Genomic DNA, 14,582 nt, shown 5'->3' with positions numbered 1-14,582 from the left:
GATCATAATGCTGACACCCCATCAATAATTTTTTTAAAATGTCAGCTTCAGTTTGTTTATTAATTGGTGAGAAGAGCCACAAACTGAGAAGACTCTTTCCTAATTTAGCACTATTTGTTTTGAAGAAGGAAAAATGTTGCCATCAAAAGATTAGTATTAATGCCACTTGGAGAAATCATAGTTGTGTCTCTGGATCTGTCTTCTAAAGAATAGGTCATGTTTGGCAATCCTTTTTAGTGCTGGTATTCAAAATTACACAATAACCTTTCTGGTGTGATTTTTGGGGAAGTTGGCAATGAAGAAGAAAATCAGATCTCTCCTTGCCCTTCTATCAATTTAGTTATTAATTCAGTGAGATTTTTGACATTTCTAATATATTTTAACTACACCTGTGGAGTTAGTATTTTTTTGACCTTTCGCCTGCAAGAGCAGTGTCCATATTCAGTGAGCAGTAAATTTGTTTTTTTTCCATAATTTATAGCTTTAAATATGGTAGGTATAAGATCCTAAGATGTTTGCTGTTGAGCTCCAAGGATCACAATTTGCTGATTAAGATTAAGTTCATAACACAGTTATATGTATCATGCAGCCCTTAAATGTGCTAGTTTTCAAATAACATTTATTTGTGAATGTTCTCAATAGAGGACAAAGCTTGAGAGGGAATACAGATTAGTTTTTAAATTGCTTAAGAAAATTGATACGATGCTGCAGAGAAGTACTTTGTGCAAAGTTATGATATGATGATCGACCAAGGAGCCGAGTGCTAAAATGATGCATAACACTTCACAAAATGCTGCAAGTGTTTTGAATATTGACACAAGTTGTGCTGGATTATTAAATATTGTTGCAGCAGACCGTGTAGTCTGACTGATTTCATAGACTGCAAAAAAATTTACCTTGTTTTATTATGATCCTTGTGTTTCTGCCTAGCTGGCACAGAGCCACGGAATCAATGAACATTTGGAGGAAGAGTACACACGCAAGAACCAAGAGACTGTGGAGCTAGTTGGCAAACAACACCAAAAGTTGATGGAAGATCTCGATGAAGAATCGGAAGCAAAGAAAGAGCTGGCACTGGAACTTCACAAAGCTGAGGGTAAGAACTTCTATTTGAAGTTGTTGTGCAGGCAGCGATCAGCTGCATGGTCAATACAAGCCCAAGATTGCAGTCTAGGTTAGAGATTGGGAAATAGACATTTTGAATTCACTTCAGAATTGCTAATATAGCAATTTCAAACTGAGTTCTGTTGTGATTGATTAATTTGACAGAATTTCAAAGCTACTTGTGACATCTGTACATTGTCGTGCCATGTTTTGAATTGTCCAAATTATTATCTCAGTTCTCAGGCTTCTTCCTTTTTCCCTTTCCCTTTCCCCTTCTATTTTTCTCCATTTCTATTTCCTCTTGCATTCCATGAACGTATTAAATATTGTTCAGTTTAGAGTGGTAGAGGCTTAGCTTTTCTTTCTATTGATGAGTGATTTTACATATAACTGGCTGTAGAAGAGTAACTGGGAATGAATCCTTCCCACTTAAAAGCTACTGGCGAAGATTTTCGGTTTGACATCTCATTTGAATGGGTGAGGCATGCATGGCAACTGCCCGGAGGAGTCAGCCTGAGACCAATTCCATTTTGATCTTGGCTCCTGAGTGTAACACAGCTGGGGTCTACCAGCAAGAGCACACTGCACAGGAGATAGGAATGTGGGGCTCTCGGCCTATAGCAACATTTTGAAGGAAAGAATATAAGCATTGGAAATGTAAACAGATAGCATTTTAGAGCAGCAAGCATCTTCTATGCAGGGCCTCCAGCTGCAAATATGTTAAATATAGAGGCTTTTCAGGCTCAGAGTTCACAACAGATTATCACAGTTTCTCAAACTTCCATCCAGCTTTCCCTAACTGTAGCTGAGGATCATACAAACAAGCAGGGGAATGCCATTCAGCCCCTCGCACCTGCTCCACTATTTAATAAAATCACAGCTGATCTGATAGTAACCTCAAATCTGCATCTCACCTAAGCCCAATAACCTATCATCCCCCTGCTTGTTTTCCAAGAATCTATCCACCTCTACCTTTAAAAAGAATATTCAAAGACTCTGGTTCCACCACCTTTTGAGTTCCAAAGACTCTCAGCCCTCAGGATTTTGCATCATCTCCATTTTAAATGGGCAACCCCATATCTTTAAACAGTGAGCTCTAGTTTAAGATTCTCCCACATGAGTAAACATCCTCTCCACATCCACCCTGTGAAGACCCCTTAGGATCTTTTATATGCTTCAGCCTGGTTCCTCTTACTCTTCTAAATTCCAACTGATGCAAGCCTGGTCTGTCCAATCTTTCCTCGAGACAATCCACCCCTCCTGACTTTTGTCACCCATGATTGGTAAGCAAGAACTGGCAATAGTCAGAGAGATGAAGATGAAACTTTTTATTTTGCAACTGAGCCTGATTTATGTTATGCATGAGACTCCCACATGTTTCCAGTGGGAGGTTAATTCAGAAATCGGAGTGAATGGTGGTTGAGCAGTAAGTTGGAATGACTACCAGCCACGTTATTTTGGTCAAATGCAAAAGGGTGGTAGTGACCCAGGAATCATCTCCGTGTATCAGAGACTAATGCTGACCAGTATTAACCTCTCTGCTGCTATAAAAAGTCATGATGTGGAGATGCCGGCGTTGGACTGGGGTAAACACAGTAAGAAGTTTAACAACACCAGGTTAAAGTCCAACAGGTTTATTTGGTAGCAAAAGCCACACAAGCTTTCGGAGTTCCAAGCCCCTTCTTCAGGTGACCATTGTTTTGTTTCTTAAAGACTGTTTCTTAAAGACTGGATTAGTTGTAAGTATTCGCATTCCAACCATTATTCATGTAAATTGAGTCTGTGTCTTTATAAGCTCTGTTTGTGAACAGAATTCCCACTCACCTGAAGAAGGGGCTTAGAGCTTCGAAAGCTTGTGTGGCTTTTGCTACCAAATAAACCTGTTGGACTTTAACCTGGTGTTGTTAAACTTCTTGCTATAAAAAGGAGCACTATTAGTTTTCATATCATTGATCACTATTACTATAATGCTGGTATGACTACAAAGTATTTTTGAAATCAAACACTTAGTTTGATTTGCTCTATTGTTACTTTTGTCTCCTGTACCCCTTCCGACTATTCACTTGTTTTTTCAACTTTTAATTTCCTTCTGTACTTCACTAATCTTTTTTCAAAATCTTCATTTAAAAAAAAAGACTTGCTAAGCTTTAAAAGCATTCCACTTTCTTCATCATCCTGTTTGCTCCACTACCTATTTGGAGTTCTCAGCAGCTTCTCATACTAACTTTGGTTGTTCAAAACTGGTTAAAAAGACATTTTAAAGTAATTAGAAATTCAGGGTAATAAAAACTGATCTGGACACATCACAGTCTAATATGGATCTAATGAAGGTTAAATTGGAGGAAAAGCAAAAAGAGCAGTTTCATTTGATCTGAGAATCATCTTGGCTGGACTCTCTCCTTTCTGATGTACATCTACTGTTATTAGGATTGATTGAAGGGTATGTCAGCGAGAAAGCTGTGCTGGAGGAAGCTTTGCAGCAGAAGGAAGAATCGGAACAACACTTGGCCCTAAAGGTGGAACTTTTAACCAAGCAGCTTCACGAGCTCAACCAAGAACATCAACATTTACTTGAGGAGCGCGATCTGCTGCTACGCCAGAAACAAGCCTTGGCCGGCAATGAAGTAGAACGTGGTAAGAAGCAACTTAAGGCTACCCCAGCCATGAAATCCATCTGCACTAGTCTCTGGTTTATGTTCTTACATGTTGAAGCAATGTGACCCATTAAAGAAAACTTTGTAGTTCTTAGTCTGTCCTGCACTCGGATTTAAATCCACTTTCTCAGAGCTTACAATTAAACCTCAGAATAGTAGGGAAGCATAAATCCACTATCCTGTGATACATATCTGATTTGTTCCCCTTTCACCTTTTGAGATCTGTGCATGGTCGTGATTTACTGTGGACCCAATATTCTAATAGACAAATCCACCCTCAACTTCATAAACACTTTCTACATTCATAACACAAATGTAAAAGATTAAATTGACATCTAACCTGCAACTCTGCTTCCTAAATGCAGAAGAGTTGATTTTTTTTTCAGTGAATGCACAGATTTCGGAAGTGAGTCTGCATTGGTGAAATCCCACAGTGCAAACATCTCTCAGAAAAATGATTTTGACATGAAGTTTCTTGTTTCCATGATTCAAATGCCAAGGTCTTGAAAGGTTTATTTTCTAAAATAGGCAAATATCCTCATCAGAATGCTATTAGGCTCTTTTGGTGTCTAACAACACAGTGACTTAGAAAATAATGACTGAACCTGATGAATATTGATGACTTTTGGTTGAAATACCAAGATTGTCGCAACATCAACGCCTTCACCAGCACCCGAACCCCCATGGCTTTCCAAGCAACCATGATCATTGTCCAGGTGTTTCTTGATGAAAAATAATATGGTGTCATCTATTTAGAGAACGCTAATGTATTGCAACATGTTCTGGAAAATTTATCCACAGAAAGAAAAAGAATAATCTGTTCATTGTCATCTCCTATGACAGTGTCAACCAATACTTTGCCTTTTTGGTCAGTTTGATAGATATTGGTTCCAGGGAAGTCCTAGAAACCTGTTTCGATATCAATCAGGAAGTCAATTTGTTACTGGCCAGTACCAAGGTGTACATAGAATTGCCACACCTGCCAAACAGCACCAGTTGCAAGCATCAATTCAACATCTTTCTTTTGTCTTCCCAAATGCTACCTGAAAACACTCTTTCAGAAAAGGTTAGCCAAGCAGATCTAGGAGGGTGTCAAGGGTTATGGGATGCAGGCAGAGAAGTGACGTTAAGGCCACAATCAAATGAGCTGTGAATTTATTGATTGGTGGTGCAGGCTCGAGGGGCCAAATGGCCTATTACTGCTCGTATAAGCCATCCCTCAAGAAAAATAGATTACCCCTGACTGAAACTGCTGCCTCAATTCATAGCTGTCTTTCAAATGCCAACAGTTAGCTATGGTCAAGTCAATTCTTCCCCAATTTGACAATCTTTTGATAATTTTATGCTGCCTTACATGTTGACCCTGGATCTTGCAACTACCTTGCTAGTTCAATTTATTGCAACCTTTGTATCGGGTTTACCAACATTCTCCAACTAGTAACTTGGGGGATCCAGTCGATATCTTCTGCTTCATGAATAGTTTTGGTTAAAATCTGGCTTTGTCTGATACAGTAAGAAGTCTAACATCACCAGGTTGAAGTCCAACAGGTTTATTTGGTAGCAAAAGCCACTAGCTTTAGGAACAGGCTGTTCCTTCATCAGGTGGGTGGGAGTTCTGATCACAAACAGGGCACAAAGACACAAACTCAATTTACATGAATAATGATTGGAATGTGAGTCTTTACAGCTAATCAAGCCTTAAAGGTACTGACAATGTGAGTGGAGAGAGCATTAGGCAACGGTTAACAGCGTTCCGAAAGCTAGTGGCTTTTGCTACCAAATAAATCTGTTGGACTTTAACCCGGTGTTGTTAGACTTCTTACTGTGTTTACCCCAGTCCAACGCCGGCATCTCCACACTTTGTCTGATACAGTCAGACATTTAAGTCCTTGGGTCATCTTATTCTGAACAGAAGAATGGGTTAGCATCGTCTAATTTCATCCTTTTTATACCAAGCCAAAGAACTTTGATCAGCTTATTCCAGAAGAAAATGTTTTGAAATGTTATATATAGTTTGGATGGTGATCCGATCTTGCTGTTGTAGAGCTTAAACACGTGTTCTTCTTTCATAAAGATGAAAAGGCACTTTTGTCAAAAGTATTGGTGATCAGGAATATAAGATCATCTGCACCCAGTGTTAGTAACTGTCTTCGAATAGTGCCAGTCTTATTTCAATTTTTGGAACCCATTTCTTCTTCCTTATTTAGACAAATGGCTAATTGCACCTCAGTTGGACCTAGTGAAGAATTAGTTTTTTCTGGGTGCTTGGTTCCTGCTACGATCTGTTCAAAGAACCACTTTTTACATGTGCAGCATTAATGTTTCTTCCTCTGAGTTGCATGATTCATCAGTACAGTGCTCTATGTGAAAGTTTAGCTGATGGTGACAGCTATTGGATGCAAGAACATTTAAGGAACCAGTGCAGTGAATTTTCTGACACGCATTCCCTTAAACTCGTCTCCGGTTGTAGATTCTGATTGCCCACTTAAACTCTTGCCTTGTATGCTGTACTGACTTTGAGATATCGGGTGGCTTGTGAGCTACTGTGAAAAGGTCACTGTGCTGTGATTTTCTGCTTGGATGGTGACTCAGTATTTCAGGAAAAATCTATATTCAAAAATAAGGAAAACAGAATCAAAAGTAGGTGGAATTCCACACGCGAGCATCAATTTAGAATTTTTCACATACAGATAATTCTGTTGTAAAATTAAGGTGTGCTTTTTTTTAAGGTGTTAATGTCAAAACAAATGTAATGATGCCATTAATAGATTGGCTTCACTTCTTCACTGAGAGATTCCAGTGTATAGATTGATTTTCAGTATTAATATCTTGCACCGCTATGTCAGTGCCACAGTTGCCAACTTGTCTACATGCCCAGTAGTGAGCTTATGTAATGTATTTGGTTATGATGGATGTGTTCTCTCGCCTCTGTTCCTCAGGCCTTCATACTGAAGCAGTAATCAAAGGGGATTCAGGTTTGTCCTTATTTTGGAAGCAAAGTTGTATGATTTGCAAAACGAGTGCCATTTGAATGTTCTCAGCATTTCATATTTATAATCTGTTGCCAAATTAATCTGGTCAGAATAATTGAAATTTGCCTGATGTTCTTCCACTTTATTTTAACCATGCTTGTTAGGAGGTGCTGTGCATGATTGAATCAAAACTTCAAGCGTGGAGCAGGATTTTCTGGTTGTACCACCCCGAGACCTGAAATTCCTGCCTCAGGTTAGCAGACCTTTAAATGGACTGTCAAATTTTCTGTTCCACCCGTGATAATTCACGTTGCGGGTGGGCTCAGAAAATTTACCTCATAGTGTCCATAAAATTGATCTGAATTTTATCATTGACACTCTGTTTTAAATTACAATATTCATCTTGCTCCCATTTCCATTTGCCATTCTGGTAAACTTTTAAAGTTTAAAGTTGATTTATTAGTATCACGAGTAGTCTTACATTAACACCGCATTGAAGTTACTGTGAAAATCCCCTAGCCGCCACACCCCGGTGCCTGTTTGGGTACACTGAGGGAGAATTTAGCATGGCCAATCCATCTAACCAGCACGTCTTTTGGATTGTGTGAGGAAACCGGAGCACCTGGAGGAAGCCCACGTAGAAGAACGTGCAAACTCTGCACAGAGTGACCCAAGCTGGGAATCGAACCTGGGTCCCTGGCGCTGAAAGGCAGCAGTGCTAACCACTGTGCCGCCCCTTAGCTTGAATATCGGATGGCAAGGTGGCACAGTGGTTAGCACTGCTGCCTACAGCAGCAGGGACCAGGTTCAATTCCAGCCTTGGGTGTCTGTGTGGAGTTTGCACGTTCTCCCCGTGTCTGCGTGGGTTTCCTCCGGGTGCTTCAGTTTCCTCCCATAGTCCAAAGATGTGCAAGTTAGGTTGATTGGCTAAGGTAAATGGATCCTTAGTGTTAGGGAGATTATCAGGGTAAAAAGTGGGGTTGTGGGCATAGGGCCTGGCTGGGACTGTTGTTGGTGCAGACTTGATGGGCCAAGTGGCCTCTTTCTGCACTGTAGCAATTTTATGATTCTATGAATATGTTGAATGTTTGTAAATGGATTTGGCTCCATAAACCTATTAAATAGTCATGGTTCACCTTCCACCCTGTAAGAAAATTGTGTGACTAAGACTTCTTAAGATTGTTTGAGGTTTGTGTGTGGTACCATTGAAATGCGTACAGAAACATGAACTCCTCCTGGTGATGAGTGCTTTTTCCCTGCTTCTAACTCCAGTCTTCATTTTTCATCTACCCTGTGTCAATGTAAGTTGTCATAATTCAAATTGCTTGAATTTTCTTTCGCTTTCTTTATTTTCTTCTGTTCGGGATGGTTGTAGGGGCTGGAGGAGGTTACAGAGATAGGGAGGGTTGTAGGGACTGAGGTGGTTACAGAGATGGGGAGGGTTGTAGGGGCTGGTGGAGGTTAGAGTGTGGCACGGTGGCACAGTGGTTAGCACTGCTGCCTCACAGCGCCAGGGACCCAAGTTCAATTCTGGCTTCGGGTCACTGTCTGTGCGGAGTCTGCACGTCCTCCTGCATGGGTTTCCTCTGGGTGCTCCAGTTTCCTCCCACAGTCGAACAAGGTGCCAGTTAGGTTGATTGGCCATGCTAAATTGCCCCTTAGTGTCCGAGGGGATGTCGGGGAAAAAACTTGGGGTTGCGGGGTTAGGGCCTGGGTGGGACTGTGGTCAGTGCAGACTCGATGGGCCGAATGGCCTCTATGTGCACTGTAGGGATTCTGTGATTCAAACCAAAAACAAGCAATGCATTAGGTACCAACATGCAGAATTGGCCAGAACTTACCTAAATCTGCAGCAGCTGCTTTACCTTATGCGATGTAGTCATGTCTGATATGCAGTGCAGCTTGGGTTACGTATTTTCACTCACAATTTAGACACCAAGATACCATTACCAGCGTTGTGAATCATCCTGCATGATCATTGCTTGAATCCTGCATGGCATGCCCACTCTGGAATTTGGTGTAGTGTTTGGGCTGCTGGCCTCTTCAATGGCACAATGTTGAATACTGTCTATGAAATGGGGCATCCTTAGAATTGACCCTCTGTGATTGCAGTCTGGCAGGAGGGTCTCCCCAACATGGGACTTATCATGTGGTACAACAAGGATAGCCATGCACCACCTGGCAAGCTGAGTTCTCTAAATATCAGGCCAATAAATGAATCTACTGTTGTACAGAGCCATCCAGACTGCTGTACTGTGGTTGAAGCATCAGCTTCTGAAGAGGAGAGGGCATTGAACGTTTCTGTTTTTCTTCCTTATGAATTGTGAAAATGAAACTCTGAAATTTATTTTGATAAGGTCATCAGTGCATTTGGTGACATTCCCAGGGGTGAGAGATATATTAAAATGTTGATCCAGAGTACATATAATCATAATGAGTAGAGGTTTAGACTTATAGGAACAAAGGAGCAGGCATAAGCTTGCTCCAACATTCAATAAGATCATATCTCATTTGGTTGTGGTCTCAGCTCCATTTTCCTGTCTGCCTACCTCTTAACACTTGATTCCCTTGCCTAGCAAAAATCTGTTTAACTCCGCCTTAATTCAAAGACACAGCCTCCGTTACCTACTGGAGAAGAGAAATTCCACACACCAGTGAGCCTTTGAGAGAAACAATTTCTCCTCACCTCTGTCTTAAGAGGGAGACTTTTTTTTTCAATGTCTCCTAGTTTTAGTCTTTCCATATCTACAGAGGGAAACATCCTCTGGGTATCCCCATCCTATCAAGTCCCCTCAGGATATTGAGTGCGATTTTTTTTTTTTGCCCGGCCTGCTATGCTGGTCGAGTGGTGTAGCGGGCCGAGAAACTTAAAAGGGAGGCCAAAAATGGGAATCGTGACTCGCATCCAACCAGTTGTGATCTTCCCAGGCCTTGTACTGTAGAACAGCGTGAGGCTGATTTAAATATTCATAGTTTAAGTTAAATCTTTTTTGCGAACCTGAGACGCAGTTGTCCCGGCTCATTTATGTTTCTAACCTTACTGATGGAGGTCCACACCAACGGGGATCACAGTTAATTCCCTGCAATCAGGACCTGACGTGATGATCTTGCTGGTGGGACCAGAGGCCATTGAGGCCCCCCCCCCCCCCCCACCCCCCAGGAGGTCGGGTGGGGTGGGGGGGGGGGGCAGTGCCCATTGGGCATTTGGAATTTGTTTGGGAAAATTGCGCTCTATATGTTTCAATAAGATCTCCTCTCATTCTTAACTCCCAATGAGTATAGGTCTAACCTGTTCAACCTTTCTTCATACATCCCAGAAATGAGTCCAGTGAACCTTCACTGAACGGCTTCTAAAACAGTTTTTTAAAAATAAGCAGACTGAAATTCATACATTACTCCTGCTCTGATATGGTCTCATCAAGGTCCAAAGTAGGGAAGTTTTACAACAAGTTTATAGGACAAGTCTAAGGGCACTGTACCTGAATGCATGGCACATTCACAATAAAGTAGATGAATTAATAGCGCAAATTGGCATATGATAGGATTGCGATTATGGAGACATGGCTGCAGGGTGACCAAAACTGGGAACTGAATATCCAAGCGTACTGGATACTTGGGAAGGAAAGGAGGTGGGGTGGCATTATTTGTTAGGGATGAAATCCATGCAAGAGTAAGAGACGATATTGACTCTGAAAATCCGTCTGGGTGGAACTAAGAAGCAGGAAGACCAGAAAACATTAGTGGGAGCTGTCTATCGGTCTCCAAATGGTAGTGATAAAGTAGGGGATGGCATTAACCAGAAAATGAGAGATTCACATAACAAGGGGGCTACAGTAATCATGGGTGACTTTGATCTGAATTTAGATTGGACAAACTAAACTAGCAACAATACAATGGCGGATGAATTCCTGGAGTGTATATAAAATGTTTTTTTGGACCAGTATGTTGAGGAACCAACTAGGGAACGTGCTATCCTAGATTTGATATTATGCAATGAGAAAGGAATAATTCACCTTGTTGTGCTGGAACAATGACCATAACATGATAGAATTCCTCATTAGGATGGAAAGTGAAGAAGTCTGACCCGAAACTAGGATCCTAAATCTAAACAGAAATCTATGAATGTATGAGACATGAGTTGGCTAAGATAGATTGGGGAACTTCATTAAAAGGCATTGCGGTGGGTAGACAATGGCTAATATTTAAAGAAGGAAAGAATGCATTGCAACAGTTATACATTCCTGTCTAGCGCAAAATCACAACAAGACAAAAGGCCCAACCATGACTTGCAAAAGAAATTAAGGATGTAATAGATCCAAAGAGAAGTCATATGAAGTTGCCAGAAAATGTAGTGAGCCTGAGGATTGGGAACAGTTCAGAATTCAGCAAAGGAGGACCAAGAGGGGAAAAATAGAGTATTGGCGTTAACTTGCAGGCAATATAACAGTGGACTGTAAAAGCGTCCTTAAGTATATAAAAAGAAAAAAGATTAATGAAAGTAAAGATAGGTCCTTTACTGTTCAAAAGAGGAAAATTTACAAGAAAAACAAGGAAATGGCAGAGCAATTAAACTACTTTAGTTCTGTCTCCACAGAGGAAGACACAAATAACCCTCTAGAAATGCTAAGGAACCAAAGGGCTAGTGAAAAGGAGGAATTGAAGGAAATTAGTGTTACTGAAAAAATGTGCTTGAGAAATTAATGGGACTGAAAGCCGATTAAATCCCCCAGGGCCTGATAATCTATATCCCAGAATACTAAATAAGGTGGCAGCGGAAATAGTGGATGTGTTGGTTGTCGTCTTCCAAAATTCTGTTTATTCTGGAACAGTCCCAGCAGACGGGAGAGTGGCAAATGTAATCCCGTTATTTAAAAAAGGAAGGAAGGAGAAAACCGGGAATTCAGTTAACCTAACATCAGTAGTAGGGAAAATGCTAGAGTCTCTTCTGAAGGATGTGATAACAGGATATTTAGAACATATCAGTGGGATCAGACAAAGTGAACATGGATTTATTGAAGAGAATAATGTTTGACAACATACTGGAGATTTTTTGAGGACATAACCAGTAGAATAGATAAGGGAAGACCAGGGAATATGGTGTATTTGGATTTTCAGAAAGCTTTTGGTAAAGTCCTACGTAAGAGATTAATGTCAAAATTAAAGCACGTGGAATTGGGGGTAATACATTGGCATTGATTAAGAATCAGTAACAGACAGGAAACAGAATAGGAATAAATGGTCTTTTTTGAATTGGCAGATGATGATTAATGGGGTCCTGCAGGGATCGGTGCTTGGAGTCCCAGTTATTCACAATATACATCAATAATTTAGATGAGGGAACCAAATGTAATATTTCCAAATTTGTTAATGACCTGACACTAGGTGAGAATGTGAGTGGTGAGAAGAAAGTTAAGAGACTTCAAGGTTATTTTGACAAATTAAGTGACATGGCAGATCAGTATAATGTGGATAAATGTGAAATTATCCACTTCAGATGAACAACCAGAATGGCAGAGTATTACTTAAATAATAGATTGGGAAATGTTGACGTACAAAGGGACTTGGGTGTCCTAATACACCAGTCACTGAAAGCAAGCATGCAGGTGCAGCAAGCAGTCAAAGAGGCAAATGGTTGCAAGAGGATTTGAATGCGGGAGCAAGGATGTCTTACTGCAGTTGTACAGGGCCTTGGTGAAACCACACCAGGAGTATTGTGCACAGCTTTGGTTGCGTCGACTGGGTCTATTCGCTGGAATTTAGAAGAATAAGAAGGGATCTAATTAAAACATATTAAATTCTGACACTGCTGGACAGACTGGATGCAGGAATGTTGTTTCCTCTGACTGGGTGGGTCTAGAACAAGAGGTCACACAGGCTATGGGGAAGGGCATTTAAGACTGAGATGAGGAGAAACTAATTCATTCGGTGTTGAACTTGTGGAATTCTCAACCACAGAAGGCTGTTATTGTACCTCAGACACAGGGTCAACTGACATTACAGACAAAAACACTCAAACTCTCAAATTATTGCACAATCTCCTTTATTATACTGTACCAGATTACCACAAAAGCATCAAAACTCCACTCTCAAAGATATCAAAAGCTCTATTACACAAAGTATCAAAACTCTGTTGTACCCAAAGTTATCAAAACCTGTGGCTTGGACCTAAATATCACACATTAAGAGGTGAGGTGATCAGTCTCCTTCTTGGTGGATTCTGATGTTCTGTCTGATCCCAGACTGGGAGGCGCTTCTTCATGATGGTTGTTCCTGCAGTTATCACTCCCAGTGTTTCTTTGTTTCTTTTTACCCAGATCCTGCTGGCATGATTCATATTGTAAGAAGTCTCACAGCACCAGGTTAAAGTCCAACAGGTTTATTTGGTAGCAAAAGCCACTAGTGGCTTTTGCTACCAAATAAACCTGTTGGACTTTAACCTGGTGTTGTGAGACTTCTTACTGTGTTTACCCCAGTCCAACGCCGGCATCTCCACATCATGATTCATATTCACAGGGCAGGCACTGATCAAACACTGTATTTTGTTCAGGGAGTTCTATTTCTCTCAGGAGGTCCTGTTTCTGAGCACCAACACCCGCAGGTGTCTGTGTTCAATCACTTGTCCACCCGAGACATAGCAACAGCCATGTCTCTCATGAGGCAACTGCTCAATTAGCTCCTGTGCCCACTCCATGGCTCTACATCTTGTTCTTTGTTGCAGATCACAGCAGTTTCGCTGCTCACACAACTCTTAGGCTGATGGAGTTGGCCTTTTTAACCATCATGCTTTACTGGTGTCTTTCTATATACCTACCAGGCTACACTGTGAATATATTTAAGACAGAAATAGATTTCTAGACCCTGAAGGTGTCAAGGGGTATGGGGAGAGCGCGAGAGTATGGTGTTGAGATAGAGGATCAACCACTATCATTTTGAATGGTGGAGCAGGCTCGATGGGCTGAATGACCTATTCCTGCTCCTATTTTCTATGTTTCTAGAGCATGCTTTAGTCAATTGTCTTTTAGTTACTATTATTCTTTCGCTGATACTGTATTTGTTATGTTCAGGGTTACTGGAGGAGGCAGAACGTCTGTCCAAAGAGAAGTTGGACATCCAGTGTCAGGCAGATAAGGACCGTGCTGATCTCCTCTCTAGGGCCAAGAGAATGGAAGTGGAGCTCGAAGAGGAGACGAACCGCAACATTGAGCTAGAGGACAAATGGCATTTGGAGGTTGCTGACATGCGACAGCAGATCCAAGCTCTTGAAAAGCAGCTTAAGAATTATCGACAGTTTTTGGATGTAAGGAGAAACAATTGCGCACTGGGATCATTTTTCATTTTCAGCTGATGTAGTCACAATGCGCCAGGTGGCACTCTCTGTGCTGTAAACGTTCAATGATTTTATAATGGACCCGTATAATTTTCTTTCTTGTTCAAATGTTGCCAATGTTCACTAATTTTAACCGCCCTAAACAAATGGGAAAATAGCATTTTTTGTTTCTCAAATCATCAAAACATAGTATTAAAATTGAAAGAGAGCACAAACTTGTTTTTAATGTTGTATCCTTAAGATAGAATCATCATTGCTTACAGCACAAAAACCCCATTGAATTCTTATCAGCTTTCAGTAAGAACAATACAGCAAGTCCTTTCCCCCCCAAATCCTTGCAGATTTTCTGTTTCAGTTGATTATCCAATTCACTTTTGACAGTCACAGTTGTATCTACCTCCATCACCCTTTCAGGAAATGCATTCCAAATATGTAAACAAAGTTTGCCCTCCTGTCACCATTGTCATGTAACTTGAATCTGTTTCTGACTAATTCTCAGCCCTTCCGCCAATGCAACAGCTTCTT

General features: G+C 40.9%; 1 protein-coding gene across 13 annotated transcripts in view; it reads left to right on the top strand.

Annotated features, from left to right (window-relative positions):
- pcnt (pericentrin) overlaps positions 1-14,582 on the top strand; it is a 215,747-nt gene that overhangs the window by 115,423 nt on the left and 85,742 nt on the right. For 9 of the 13 annotated variants that reach the window (XM_078228833.1, XM_078228839.1, XM_078228838.1 and 6 more), the window contains 4 exons: positions 931-1,096; positions 3,532-3,738; positions 6,698-6,733; positions 13,795-14,027. In XM_078228833.1, coding sequence (XP_078084959.1) covers positions 931-1,096; positions 3,532-3,738; positions 6,698-6,733; positions 13,795-14,027 — 642 coding nt within the window. The remainder of the gene's footprint in view (positions 1-930; positions 1,097-3,531; positions 3,739-6,697; positions 6,734-13,794; positions 14,028-14,582) is intronic. The other 4 variants (XM_078228831.1, XM_078228830.1, XM_078228836.1 and 1 more) reach the window with 3 other exon arrangements.

Source organism: Mustelus asterias, chromosome 14 (assembly GCF_964213995.1).
Source record: "Mustelus asterias chromosome 14, sMusAst1.hap1.1, whole genome shotgun sequence".
NCBI classification, from domain to species: domain Eukaryota; kingdom Metazoa; phylum Chordata; class Chondrichthyes; order Carcharhiniformes; family Triakidae; genus Mustelus; species Mustelus asterias.
Note: the sequence above shows the minus strand (reverse complement) of the source record. Positions and strands in the feature narration are given on the sequence as shown.